This window comes from Pleurodeles waltl, chromosome 8 (assembly GCF_031143425.1).
Source record: "Pleurodeles waltl isolate 20211129_DDA chromosome 8, aPleWal1.hap1.20221129, whole genome shotgun sequence".
NCBI lineage: Eukaryota > Metazoa > Chordata > Amphibia > Caudata > Salamandridae > Pleurodeles > Pleurodeles waltl.
The window spans coordinates 599,017,375-599,032,945 of record NC_090447.1 but is presented as its reverse complement, the minus strand read 5'-3'; the positions used below and the strand labels follow the sequence as shown (position 1 = coordinate 599,032,945).

Sequence of the window (15,571 nt, the reverse complement as noted above, 5' to 3'; positions counted from 1 at the left end):
AGCACGTCCGTCTGCTTGTGACAGCAAATCTGGATCGGGATCCTGACACGCAAGTCAAGTATCAATACCGAGTCGCAGGAAACCACCACAAAGGACAACAGCATTAAAGAAATGGGTTGTTTATTAGGGTTGCTAGTGATTTCTCTTGAGGCTTACTCTGAGGCCGTGCTGCGCGGTGGGGCTTGCTTTGCCCGCAGAGTGTCCCCCAGAGAGAGCCAATAGAATTGTCCCTGATTATTTTTAGAGCCCTAACACCCACCAAATCTGAGGATATCACAGATGCTGAGTGAGAGATTTTCCTCTGAGTTCTTGATGTACACCAGAAGGTCATAAGGGCTACAAACAAACGCACCTGAAAGGGAGGGGCTGCACATACGGGAGCGGGCGCCGTGAAATACATGCAGATGACAAGCACGCTTCAAAAGCAAGCAGGCAAGGAGAGATGAAGTGGTTTGCCCAGAATCACCCCCTTTGCAGCTTTAGTAAAGAAGCAGAAGGCAAAGAATGTAGCACAGCATTAGTGCTCCGCGGTAGTTAGCAATTGGCAGTAAAGGATCTTTGGGTTGGAGTCCTATGTGACACAATAACAGAAAGATGACAAGCCAGGCATATACGTACACTTATCGCTTACTTACTTGTTTACTCCACACTGAACCTAGCACAGGTGCAGTAGGTACTGTTGTGTGATTGGTCTCTTAGCTTCCTTCCCGTTATGTGAGGTCCTGTTAATGCCCAGTCAGGAGGCATTGGACTCGTGACAGTATAGAGTCTGGATGGTTCTAATTGGCCCTGTACTTTCTGCAATTATTTTCGGGTGTCTCAGGCCAGCCGCCGGTTCTCGGAACCGTGATGTCAAATCAGACATGTTAGACCTGACAGCCTTAGGATGATCACCCCTAATTTTTTGCCTGCCTCTCTCCACCTTGTGGAAACTGTTTTTGCTGGTTTTTAGACTCTGCGCACTTTACGACTGCTAACCAGTGCTAAACTGCATATGCTCTCTCCCTTTAAACATGGTAACATTGGATCATACGCAATTGTTTTATTTAATTTACTTATAAGTCCATAGTAGAACGCACTATATGTGCCCAGGGCTTGTAGATTAAATGCTACTAGTGGGCCTGCAGCACTGAATGTGCCACCCACTTAAGTAGCCCCTTCACCTTGTCTCAGGCCTGCCATTGCAAGGCCTGTGAGTGCAGTTTCCCTGCCAATTCGACTTGGCATTTAAAAGTACTTGCCAAGCCTAAAACTCCCCTTTTTCTATATATAAGTCACCCCTAAGGTGTGCCCTAGGTAACCCCTAGGGCAGGGTGCTGTGTGGGTAAAAGGCAGGACATGTGCCTGTGTAGTTTACATGTCCTGGTAGTGTAAAACTCCTAAATTCGTTTTTACACTAGTGTGAGGCCTGCTCCCTTCATAGGCTAACATTGGGGCTGCCCTCATACATTGTGGAGTGGTAGCTGCTGATCTGAAAGGAGTAGGAAGGTCATATTTAGTATGGCCAGAATGGTAATACAAAATCCTGCTGACTGGTGAAGCTGAATTTAATATTACTATCTTAGAAATGCCACTTTTAGAAAGTGAGCATTTCTCTGCACTTAAATCTTTCTGTGCCTTATAATCCACGTCTGGCTGGGGTTAGTTGACAGCTCCTTGTGCATTCACTCAGACACACCCCAAACATAGGATACTCAGCCTCACTTGCATACATCTGCATTTTGAATGGCTCTTCCTGGGCTGGGAGGGTGGAGGGCCTGCTCTCACACAAAGGACTGCCACACCCCCTACTGGGACCCTGGCAGACAGGATTGTACTGAAAGGGGACCTGGTGCACTTCCAAGCCACTCTTTGAAGTCTCCCCCACTTCAAAGGCACATTTGGGTATAAAATCAGGGCCTCTGCCCTACCACCTCAGACACTTCCTGGAGAAGAAACTTGTAACTAGAACCCGCATCCTGCCGAGAAGAACTGCCTGGCTGCCCAAAGGACTCACCTGACTGCTTTCTGTGAAGGACTGCTGCCTTGCTGTTGCCATGCTGCCTTGCTGCTCCCTGGCTGTGGTGAGGAAGTGCTCTCCAAGGGCTTGGATAGAGCTTGCCTCCTGTTCCCTGAAGTCTCAGGGCCAAAAAGACTTCTCTCTTGCAACTGTACTCCTTGTGTGGCGAAAATTAGACGCACAGCTTGCTAAAAATGACGCACAGCCTGTCCCGTGGTGAGAAATTCACTGCACGCCGAACCGGAACGACGCCGATCGACTTCGCAAGGAAAAGGTCGATGCGGCGCCTGCGGTGCGACCGGAACTTTGACACACGGCCCACCGGATCGACACACAGCCGAGCTGGGACAACGCAGTCCGACTTCCAGAGGGGAAATCGACGCAGCACCTGCCGTGCGGGAGAAATTTCCCCGCAACGCCCATCGGAACGACTCAGAGCTTGTCACAAGCCCAGGATTCCACGCACAGACCCCCGGGCGTTTGAAAACCCTGCAGCCCAAGAGGATCCTCGACCGAACGCCGGAAATCGACGCACAGCCGCCCCAGCGTGGAAACTAAATGACGCATTGACCGTGTGCGGCCCGAGAAATCGACTCACACCCCTTTGTTTCCACGCTTCTCCTCCTCTGTGGCCCTTTGCGGAGATTTTTCACGCGAACCAGGTACTTTGTGCTTGAAAGAGACTTTGGCCCTCATTCTGACCTTGGCGGGCGGCGGAGGCCGCCCGCCAAAGTCCCGCCGTCAGGTTACCGTTCCGCGGTCGAAAGACCGCGGCGGTAATTCTGACTTTCCCGCTGGGCTGGCGGGCGGTCGCCTTCAGACCGCCAGCCAGCCCAGCGGGAAAGAGGCTTCCACGATGAAGCCGGCTCGGAATCGAGCCGGCGGAGTGGAAGCTGTGCGACGGGTGCAGTTGCACCCGTCGCGTATTTCACTGTCTGCGCAGCAGACAGTGAAATACATGTAGGGGCCCTCTTACGGGGGCCCCTGCAATGCCCATGCCAGTGGCATGGGCACTGCAGGGGCCCCCAGGGGCCCCGCGACCCCCCCTACCGCCATCCGGATCTCGGCAGTCCGACCGCCGGGATCTGGATGGCGGTAGGGGGGGTCGGAATCCCCGCGGCGGTGCAGCAAGCTGCGCCGCCGCGGAGGATTCAATGGGGCGGCGGTACACTGGCGGGACCCCGCCAGTGGTGCCGGTCCGACCGCGGCTTTACCGCCGCGGTCGGATTCCCCATTGGAGCACCGCCGGCCTGTCGGCGGTGCTCCCGCGGTCCTCCGCCCTGGCGGTCAAAGACCGCCAGGGTCAGAATGACCACCTTTGTTTGCTTTTAAAAGACTTAAGACACTTGCTATCACTTTTCAGTGATATCTCTACATTTACTTATTGTATCTTTGATTGTTTTGACCTTCAAATATCCAGATAAATATTATATATTTTTCTAAACACTGTGTGGTGTATTTTTGTGGTGCTTTATGGTGTTATTGTATGATTTATTGCACAGATACTTTACACATTGCCTTCTAAATTAAGCCTGACTGCACCGTGCCAAGCTACCAGAGGGTGGGCACAGGATCATTTGGATTGCCTGTGACTTACCCTGACTAGTGTGAGGGTCCTTGCTTGGACAGGGGGTAACCTGACTGCCAGCCAAAGACCCCATTTCTAACAAGACACACATGGTGTGTATATAGTGAAAGACAAGGGAGGAGAGGCATCTTTGACTGTATGCCACTGACTCGTATGATATGCATGTAGTGAGCGAGTCTGACTACTGTAAAGGGCGTAAAGATGTTGGACAAAAAGAAACAGAGCCAACAAACACGCTTGAAATGCGTGCAGCCAGAATGTTAGGTAGACAACCACAGCGCGAGCGATGTGCTGGGGGAGAATAGGTAAACAAGCACAGCGCAAGCACTGTGCAGGCAAAATATTTTTTTTAAAGTGCCCCAAAAGTGTATGCCAACAGTACTGCTGCGATGGGAAACTGATAGGAGAAGCACAGCTGGAACAACACGAGAAAGATCAGGAAAAAGTATGCTGCACTCAATAGAAATGGAGAAAAAGTAAGTGGCAAGCACCGGAACCAGTAAAAAGCAAGGGGGCAGGATGTGCAGGATGGAAGCCCCTTTTAAGTTTTATATTGAATACAATAGATTTCACAAGCATAGCGCAAGTTCTGTGCAGGCGAAGCCTAAAAATGCTTAGCCACCCCATTGTTTACAGTGGATGAAGCCGGCGCTGAGGAGGAAGGTTTAGGGCTGACAGCTATAAAAGGGGATACTGGAACAGAGTCTAGAAGTATACTGGATCCTGTAGTACACCCAGACAACCAGGCGAAGAGGACAATGAGAGAAGGAAAATCAAGACCTATTTACTGCCTGCAAATCCAGGGCACCCAAAATCATATGGAGACACAAACCAACTTGCATTCTGTCTAAGTCCTCCTTTGGTAAGAGGCCACAAATCATGTAAGACCTATCTAACTCACGAGAGAGCCAGAGAGGGGGCCCCAAAAGAGAGGATGACAGAGGAGGTAACTCATAGATAACTCATAGGGAAAAGAGCATTACCATCCCGGCACCCTGATTCTCCTAAAACATGGAAATGATCACAGACCACTTTCCAGTTGTAAAATAGATTCTTCTGTCCCCATTGCTCAACTTACCCCGGGGAAGAGATATTCAATCACCACATTTTTTCCTCTTCATGTTGTTACATGTCCTCTATCAGTTGTCTAACGCAAAATTATGGGGCCCCACTGCACAATGAGATGATGGGCCCCTCACAGATCTCACAGATATTTCTTGGCCTGAGCTGAATTGACCCTCCTTGAAGTGTTGGGTGCCCCCTGGACGGTCGATGGCACCATGCACCACAGGGGCTGAAGGGTCCTGTGTTGCGCCCCTGTCCTCTGTCATACTAAAGAGGTTGATTTGGATGTACCTTTGCTCCCACCATGAAAGCCTAACTTGGAAGAACACAGCAGACCTATGCGAAAATAATAAAATACCAAAATAGATTATAAGAAAATCACAAAGAAAAACTTTGCAAGAAAGTGCCAGAACCAATGATGCTCACTGAATTTGAATAAATTAAGTTTGATTACTACCCGACTCAGCACCTAAAACTGAAAGCTCCTTTTCCATTACACTAAATGAGTAGTACACTAGCTAGAAGAGGCATTGTTTAAGCATGCGCCCAAAATAGTTTAACCCCATCCTTAGATTCAGCAAGTGTTACTGGTCCTACAGACTTCAAGACAGCCCAGTCCCTGTAATCCACAAAGATGCCCTTGCAGAAGTAAAAGCTTTACACCCATCACAAGTTCCAAATGTTCTTCATCAGTTCGCAACCACGCCCGCTGTATTGAAGAATCTGCAAAAACGGGAAAGGTTCAAAGCTCTAGAAATGGCGAAGTGAGAAATTAAAAGTGGTGTAAACCAAATTATTAGTATTGTATTATAGATATTATTATTCTTAGTAGTAGACTCTAAAACTAGTAGCATCAGTAGTATTCAGTGGGTACCCAAGAAGCAGAGCAGTCCTTCACTGACTCACTCTTTGTTAAGAGCTCACTCTAACAAGATCTGTGCACTTCTAAAAGATGATAGCTCAACACAAATCAGCCAATGATTTAGGAACTCAATTAATGTTCTGTGGAAATGGATTAAATGTGATGTAATCAGATTATGAATATATACATTTTTGGCCTAATTCTAGTAATATGGTATTACCATGTTCCCGAAATGCATTATTACCATATGACATCAAGGAAACCCATGACGGTTACCACCTTCAAAAGGCTGGGGGTAACTAGTCAACACATACGTTTCTTCACAAACGCTGCCCTCCCACTAAATAGGCACACACAAACTACATCCAAACTCTGTCGCGACCAAATCTAAAAATGTGTTTCTGATCACAGACGTGTCCAAACTACGGTTCTGCTTTTCTTCAGGGCTTCTACATGCGCAACTAGATCTCTGACCTTCAATCTTGATAATCTTTTTCCTCAAGGCGAATGTAAGGCACACTGCCGACCCACCCTTCACAACACTCGAAGGTCACCTTAACACACAGGGCGATGTCAAATTAAGTGGCATTCACAGAATTGCTCCACCATCATCAGTGCAACCACATGGAACTCCAACAATACATATAGAAAAAATATGGGGTGTAAATTTTACCTGCCCCTTTCTTCATGCATTAAAGCATGTTTGCAATCATCTGCTTGAAGCGTACTGCTCACTTCTCACCATGTTTGTCGGCCTTCTATTAACCTGTGTCCACTACATAAACCAAGCTTTGGTACTCAAGACTTTATCTTCGAGATGAAATGCTTAACTCCTCTACTTTCAAATGTTGTGACCTTTGGCTCACAATCTGTGTCTCTTCTCTGTGCCTTCCATTTCAAAGAACGCAGTTTAGACCTTGAGCTCCACAGAGGCAGTAATCTTATACTGTTTGACTTAAGTCTAATGCCTTGTGCCGACCACTTCAGCTGAATCTCAAAATCTTGAGACATTCTTTCCACCCAACTGGGGCGGCCACCCTTGCATCTCATACACACATAAATTCTTCTCCACGAATTTGAAATCTCTGGTAAATACACACTTTTATAACAGGATACTCTAGCTCATTTTGTCACAACCTCACCACTTTTCTTAGTGACCTGCCGACCATGGAAAATGCCTTCGTATCACTGCTGAAGTGCACTACTCTTCCTCATTCAAACCAGAAGACCTATTCTGCTACAAATAGTGCTGCAGCAAGCGCGAATCCTCGTTGGCACAGCTCTGAGGCCAGCCCAGATGTTATGACACAAAGAAAGCCAACACTGAATACTACAACCCCTTCTTCTTAATAACACAAACCTCATAAGTATACAAGATACTTTAAAACAGCATATGGACTCTTCTGAACTATTTGGGCTTCCCTGGGTCATAACTGTGTAATGACCATGATACACCCCAGGCATATGGTATCTCCTGACCCTAGCAACATCTTTAAAGAATTATAGCACTGCACTCAAAACGACATTACCATTCAACCTCAATCGACTTAAACTCAAACCATGACCACCGAGTCACCCTTGACTTCACATATCACCATTTTCTTATTCCTCCCTGAAAAGCAAAAGTTTTTACTTATCTCGTCTTATCCTCCCAGGTCTTCAGTGACCCTAATTTTGCCTTTATGGACAAAGACTTCTTGAGCATTGCATTTCTCCTTTTTCTAACATTAACACCAATACCTATATTCAATGGCAGCCTCTGCTATCCTTCAATAAAATCTTCTATTAATACAAACAAAAAAGTGAATCTTTCGTAACGCTAGTAATTCCCAAAAACTCTATGCAGGACCCAAATAGTTCTGATCAGGGTGTTGGACAATACACTGACAAATAAAGAATACTTCAAAAGACCTCACTGTACCACATGGGCACACTGAAATAGCTTAGGTCCCTTCTGAGGGACAGAGAAAAGCAGATTACATTTGGGGCCTCATATCTAAGGCAGCCATAGTAAAGTTTAATGCAGTCAAGATTCTAGAGACTCACCTCTGCTCTTCAATATCTCTGTATTGCTATATTATCCTTTAAACAAAAGTCCTCCAATGGCCATGCGCAAACTCAACTTTTCTACCCACAGCCAAACACCATCCACCCTATTTAACAACCCAGTCAACTATAATTAAGTTCCCAAAAATCTGGTCGACCTTGACTGCCATATGCATTTGATCTTTCGATTCAATTCACACAAAGGCACCTTCAGCCAAGAGAAACATTTCAGCAGAATCCTGCTTCGCTTGCCCTTTCTGACCCTCGCATTGCAGTGGTCAGTACAGTAATCAGTATTCAAGTACGGACTCGGACTTTACATTAGATCCAACCCAACCATCATTTAATACCTTTCAATTCACTCAGTTCAAACACCGGAAAGACTATACAAACATAAAGCAAATATATATGCTCTTAGAAACGAGGTGGTAAATACAACGCACGACACACATTATTTGCATTACTAAAATATCCATTATGCCTGGGTATCTTAGAAATAGTGATGCAATCAAAGAGAGAAATTGGTACATCTGGTTAGCTAGCTCCACACCAAAGTGTTAGTTGAAATGTTTCACCATTTTTTCAATAACTTATATCACTATGCTCTTAAAGAACCAGGACCATACCACTCTAAAATATAGCAACCATCTTTCAGTCAGACCTACGAATTAAGCCTTCCCAGTAACTCCGCCTTGGTACCCCACACTTCAGACAAATGCCTTTTTTTATTCACAATGCTACACGTGATAAATTACCATGCACAATTCACCTCTGGCAAAGAGTGTAAGCTAACTTCAAAAGTATTTGAGCGACACGATCCCTTCATTAAAACTTCTCCTTCACACATTTTTCAAAATTGCCTGTGACAAGTATACGTTCATTCGGATGGCTTTCATGAAAGCAATTACAGGTAACAAATCCTGCAAGAACTGCACACCGGATATGCACCCTAACATACCCCATTTAATTAAGGTTCTTCCCAAAAGTTCTCCAGTGTCAGGATTCCAGACAAAGCGGCCGAAGTTTTCCATCCTCTGGCTACATGTCTTCTTTTCGTTAAAAGTCGCCATTTTGTCCTGGTGTTGTAGAGCAGTTCGGACACGACAAAAAAGAAACAATCAACTGAGCCACAAAGGAGACAGCAGCTACCTTTGTCGTGCTTATATAGTGGATTTCAAGGTCAAGTAGGTTGTATTCACTGGCACTGAAACCAACCAACTAACGTCAACTTTTTAATCTGGTAGGCTAAAGCTATCGTGCTGTATAAACATTGCTGAAAATGCCCCACACTCAACTCAGCAACAAAGGGAAGGTTGAAACTGCACGCCCTTCCCCTCTCTTTCTTATACCTCAGCAAAGCTCCATTATTACGCATGTTCTCTGTCCGAGCTACTTCTTGAAAACTTGCACCTGATAACTTATCTTGTTCGATAATAGACAGAAGGGCTGCTTCCCAGTTTCTTTGAATATGGTAACCTTTCCCGGCTGGTACGGCAAACCTATAATCTACAGTAGGGCCTAGGATACTATAAACCCAGTTGGGTGATAATAATCTTGTAATTTCCTCCAGAAATCTGAAGATGCCACCTCGTCGTCAAGCCCCATAGGATAGACTTTCTTCTCTTAACGTGTTCATTTCTGTGTAAATTATTAGGACCGTTTGATATTGTAATATAGTGCTTTTCATAAACAGATATCTTCAGTAGCGAACTGGCGCACTCTAAAATGCTATGTAATACAGAAAACCTCATTAAGCCCTATTTAAAGTAATTGGGAGCCTTCGATGGTTTCTCTTTTGGTCAACGATTCTAGGCGCTACACTAGCACTACCTAAACGGTGCCAGTGAACCATAGTAGAACAGGTCCCATTCACCGTTTGACACCGTCTATTTCATAACTGAAGCTGGGGGTCTGTTGGATTTGGCCCTTGATGCAGGGTCATCCCAAAACCTTAGCCATAAGCCTTTCTGAACCCGTTTTTGTTGGCTTTAAGGACTCTGTCCACTTTACCACTGCTAGTCAGTTCTTAAGTGCTTGTGCTCTCTTCTCTAAACATGGAGAAATTGCAAACTCCCAATTGATACATTTAATTTACTTATTTATAAGACCCTAGTCATGTGGTACTGCGTGTACCCAGGGACTGTAAATGAAATGCTGCTATTGGGCCTGCAAGAATCATCATGCCACGTGCTTAAACAGCCCTTTAAACTTGCCTTAGGCCTGCCATTGAGTTTTAAACTCCCATTTAGACATAGCAAAAAATACCTTTTGCTAGGCCTGAACCTTCCTTTTTAATACATATAAGTCATCCCTATGGTAGTCCCTAACAAGCCCATAGAGAAAGGTGCAATGTAGTTAAAATGTTGAACGTGACCCTTTAAGTTTTGCATGTCCTGGTATTGAAAAAGTCTTAAACTTGTTTTTCACTACTGCAAGGTCTACCTCTCCTACAGGATAACACTGGATTACCTTATTATATTTGATAAGTGGTAACTTTTGATTGGAGTAGGTAGGAATATCAAGTTTAGTGTCTAAAGAATTGTAATTTTAAATCCTCTTTAATGGTAAAGTCAGATTTTAAGTCACATTTTTGAAAATGTCACTTTTAGAAAGTTGGCCTTTTTTGTTCTTACCATTTGGTGCCTGCAGCATGTATCCTAGGTCACATGATTAGGTGTAGTTGGCGGTTGGCCTTGGGTATTCCTTCCAAACAGTATCACAAATGGGGGGCTGGGTGTTGGGACGTTGGGCCATCCTCAGTAGATGAGAGGGGTGGAGCTAGCACTTACCAGACTTTCACTGCAAAGGCACCCCCAAAACACTGACAATGGACTGTACTGTTGTCTATTGTCACCACAGACCCTTTGAAGATAGGTAAGGGGAAGGAAAGGAAATGAAATTAAGGAACCAGATGTGGGGTGAGTCTAGACGTTTCTCCCACTTCAAAGCTAGCACAGGTATAAATATTGGACCCTGAGACTAACTCTTCAGATTATTTCTGGACCTCAGAAGGACTGCCCAGCTGCTGGAAAGAATGTCCTGCTTTCCTGCTGCAATAGGACTGCCCTAATACATGAGGAAGGAAGAGTGGACCTGCGTCTTGAACTCAGAACTACCAGAGTGACTCCAACCGCTAACTGACTGGCGTACATTCATGAGCTATAGGGACATAACAAGTGATAACGCGTCCAGCCCTTATAAATTACCTGTACCTGGACACGTTGGAGGTCGGTGAATCTTTTAACCGAGTCGGGCTCTCCTCATCCTCAATAGTCGAGTCACTCAGATCAATAATCAATAACTGTTGTAATCGGTTATCAGCACTCACTTAATAGATCAATATAACACATCAGAAATCAATAACAGTTGGTATTTCGGCGCACCATGACCTTTCAGTCATGAATAACCACACCAGTTTATTAAAAGTTAGTGAATTTATTTCCCTATATTAACAAAGCTAGCACGATATATATGTGTCTCAAAACCAATTGATATATGTATATGAACATTACTAGCTGTCCATAACGGCGGAAGAAACGCAATCTACATACAATCTGAATAATGATACACTCTGTTATAGCAATGCAAATCACCAATGTGACTAACTGTATTTGACTAATTGCATACATTCGGTCAGCATAACAAGATTTCAATTCTTCATGATACATTGAATGAATACCTCGACTAACCTCTAATTAGCATTGGCATGTGGGACTTCATGCAAAACGAATTTAGTCAACACAAATTTGGAAAAGTTCTAGCTAGGATCCTATCAAAATAGCAGTTGGTACCTAAAAGAAAAAAAAAACACAATGCATAATACATTTATCCTTTCATATTTACCAAATACAATCAGCATTCAAGAAAAGTCTTCGTCCTTCAGGTACCGGTTGATCAGCATGGGGTAAATTTCAAAGGGGCAAAGTTAAGGGCAAGCTTCCTTGCAACGGCAAGGAGAATAGGGCAAAGTTACTGCATGGGCAAGGCAGGGCAAATCAAAGTTAAAGTCTCTAGGGTGAGAATTCTTAAAGTCTCCTTCTCTCAGATAGAGAAAAGGGCATCAGGGTGTCGTCCAAAATGGAGTCTGGCATCAGGCTTCAAACTGGCATCGAGGAAAATGGCTGACTTCTCTTTGTCCGGTGGGTTTAAGTAAGAAACATTCCAAATTCTGTAGGGTCTTCCATTGGAGGGTGTATAGGTTGGCTTCAAATTGTCCAATCAAAAATTGTCTTTTACTAGCGCCCATTTATGCATACACTGTCCTTGGCGCCTTGGAACACAAATTGTATCATGGTTTGCCAATTATTTTACTATCTGTACCTTCATTGTCCGCACCTGCAGAGACTGACCTTGTATCAAAGGGGATGTAACCGGCCTAGCACGAAACCTTGGAGATAAGTGTACCAGCCAGTTTCTACTAGAAAAATACAACTTCAAGCAAGAATATATTTAATTAATTCAAGGAAGAAAAGAATCACGCAGTTAGAATTTGAAACCAAGCAACTAGGCCAAAGCCTGTACTAAATTTAAGCTAAGCAAAACAGTTTTCAAACAAGAAATCATAGCATACATTTGCGATTATGACGGATTAATACATTTTTAATACTTCATGATTAATAAAGCTCGTTTATAATGATGGCGAACTGCCCCGAGGGCACAATTTCCCTTGTACATTATTTCTTTTACTTAAAATCACACTTCAATATATATGTCGGTTACACAGTATACATGAATATATGTCGAACCCTCTTTTTCTGCGTCATCAATCCCTCCTCTGATGACTAATTATGTCATCACATCAAATCTACCCACAAATTTTATTCCATTAAAATTCTGTATAGTAATTTGGCACTTCAGTCAATTCCCTTTTTCTTTTAGTCCCTTTTGACTTCTCCTTATAAATTTCCACCATTTTGTTCTCTATTTTCTCTTCTCTTTTTCTTTTGTTCCTTGCTTTTAACATTTTGAAAGCTTTCCATATTCCCCAAGAACCTAATAGACAAATTAATATTATTAATATTCCCTTTACTATTTTTAGTAACAATCCGTTCCAAACTTTGCTGAGCCAATTTCCCACAGAAGCAAATCCTTTTCCAATTTTCTCCCAAACTCCGGGTTCTTTCAATTCCTTTAAATCTACACTTTCTCTAGTTAAATTTGTAAGCATTGTTCTAATTTTTCCACTGTTGTCGGGTATATAGGTACAACAGTGACGCGTGCCAAGCATTTTGCAAACGCCGCCATCCTTTGCTAAAAGAATGTCTAAGGCAAGCCGATTTTGAAGAGTCATAGCTCTTTCTGCAGCGAGTTCAGCATCCATCAGGATTATAGCTCCCGAAAACTTTGTCAACATGTTATCCACAGTAGTAGACAACTTTCGTATTTTGATTGAATTCAATATGACTCCTACTGAAGGAATCATAGCTCCAAATATATCTCCTACCACACCAGCAGCTGTCTCCCTTTTCTGAACATAATGTGATTCAGACAGCCTTGGAAATTTCTTTAAGTCATCTAACTGGTAAACCTTTGGGAACAATATTCCCAAATAACACCTCCCATACCATCCTTTAGGTAGACGATAATAGGCGTTGAGTCCACAAATATAATATACTCCAGGAATAACTGGGTCTTGTCCATTCAGCATGAACGTCCACTTTTGTTGAAATGCGTATGTGTGTTTACATTCACTCGTTCCCACAAAAACTGTGTCATAATATGATGGAAATCTATGTATACAAAATCTTCCCACATGCAATGTATCTAAGGATATTTTCCCTTGTGTCTTTATTGCGGCAAAAGCATAATTATCTACAGACGTCCTTTCGTGCAACTCCTTCTCTAATTTCTCCTTCATTTCATTCTTTCTGTCGTCAGTGCGGTCTAAAAATTCTATTTCTATTGGTGAAAGCAAGCATGTAAGGTTCTCCCTATGTGCGTGAGCTGTGTGGAAAGGGGACATTGGTTCGAAAAATTCCCTCATTAATTTGGCAGACCAATCTCTAGCTATCTTACTTAGGTGCCCTATTATGGGGACATATGCAAATGTAACATCGTAGTTAGTATAGAAATAATGAATGTCCTTTTGAGCATAAAATCTGGAAGCTACTATACTACATGTAATTCCATACGTAAGAGGCATGCTGTGATACGTTACCCCCTCCACTACTGAGGTAGGTATTTGTGTACACACATAACAATCTTTCGCATCCATGGTCTCAACATACTCACTCAGTAAGCGATAGAAAACGTTAGATGAAAGTTCCTTCTTATCATGCAAGTGTCTCTCGTCTTGCTCGAGTCTCTTCAGAGCTGTTAGTTCAGTAACGATAATAGGTTTAGAAGTAGAAGCATCATTCGTCTCACTCTCGCCTTTACCATGCATTCCAAGAACTATTGCTACAATTATTAGTACGCATGCGATCAGTAAGCCTATACACATGTATTTACAACACTTCATTTTACGCCCCTGTGTAGTGAAGCTAGTCATGATCTGTATAGAATCAGAAAGCTGAAGACACTTTATCAAAGCGTATTTGCAGTTTTTTTTTTTTTTTTTTCTAAGTTGCAGGTATTTACAAAGCTGAACGAGTTCAATGTTCACACAGTTTCTTTAGCAGCTTAGTCTCTTATCGGTTAGCAACGTTGTCTCAAAATCGGTTTCAAAGTCAATCAAGTTAGCAATGTCTTAGCCGGTTGAAAAGTCAATCAGGTTAGCAATGTCAAGTTAGCAATGTCTTAGCCGGTAAAAGAAAATCAATCAAGTGATCAATGGTTTCAATCAACAGAGTCCATAAAGTTTTTATTTCCAAAATGAAGTTCTGCCTCTTCGTTCTCAAGGCTGAGGGATACGAATTCGTCTGACCAATCGTTATTGGCTACGTATGCCCACTCCGGACCGGAATACCTCCTGCTCGGTATCCTTTTTCTTTTCAGTTTTGCATCTCTCTTTGATTCTGTCTCACTGGTACTTTCCTCTTTGGCCAAGTCCTTTTCTTCACTTGATGTTGGTACCACGACAGACACTTCCTTTCTTTTCTCTTTCACTCTTGGCCCTTCACTGTCGTTCAACGTTTCTCTAGTTCTTAGTTTTACTGGTGATATGCTCGGTCTTCTCTTTGCACTGTGTCCACTTGATGGACCTGCGATCTCTTCTGAAGAAGTTTGAACAGTTTTGTTCTGTTCTGCCTTGTCCCCTCCTTCTGGGGAGTCAATCAGGTTTTCCTTTTCCTTTTCTGTATCGTCTGCTTCTGGGAAAGCCCTCCTCTGATCAGGCTCTCCTGCTTCTTCACCTCTTTCGAGCCCTTTGTCACCGTTACTTTCTTCAGGCTCTTTGTCACTTTCAGCTGCTTCAGGCTCTTTGTTACCTTCAGCTGCTTCGTCGCTGTCTGAGGCTCCTCCTTGGTCTTCCCCAAGTGAATCGGTTGTTTCGTCCTTAGAGAATATTTCTCCCTCCTCTATTTCTGCCTGTTCGCTTCTAGCTCTGTTTTGCTCTGCCTCAGCGCTCGGCACTTTGTTATCAGGTACTGGCAGTTTCAGCGCTTCAACTTCCTCATCTGTGGGACACAACACCCTCTTTGTGTGACTGGCGTGAATCCAGTTGGGAACTCCCGCACACTTCACAGCGGTGGTAGTCGTCAAAATCACTTGGAAAGGTCCTTTCCAACGGGGTTCCAAACACGACTTCCTCACGTGCTTCTTTATCACGACCCAGTCACCTGCTTTCAGGGTGTGTCCTGGACCTTGGATCGGTGGCAAGGTGGTTGCCTCCACCTGGTGAGAGAAAGATCGAACCACATCAGCTAGACCTTTGCAGTAGTCTAACACCATATCATCTGTAATATTCAAAAGCGCATTTGCAGGAACTGCTGGAAGTCTCATAGGTCTGCCCATGAGAATCTCGTGTGGGGACAATCCAGTCTTTCTGTCAGGGGTGTTTCTCATTGACATTAGTACCAAAGGCAATGCGTCAGGCCATTTCAAATTTGTCGATGCACATATTTTCGCCATT

At 43.8% G+C, this 15,571-nt stretch overlaps 1 protein-coding gene across 1 annotated transcript in view; it reads right to left on the bottom strand.

The window, feature by feature from the left end:
- ATP4B (ATPase H+/K+ transporting subunit beta) overlaps window positions 1-8,666 on the bottom strand; it is a 124,110-nt gene extending 115,444 nt beyond the window's left edge. The window contains exon 1 of the mRNA XM_069203492.1: window positions 8,519-8,666. Within this exon, the coding sequence (XP_069059593.1) occupies window positions 8,519-8,630 (112 nt within the window). The 5' untranslated portion in view covers window positions 8,631-8,666. The remainder of the gene's footprint in view (window positions 1-8,518) is intronic.
- Window positions 8,667-15,571: the final 6,905 nt, after the last annotated feature.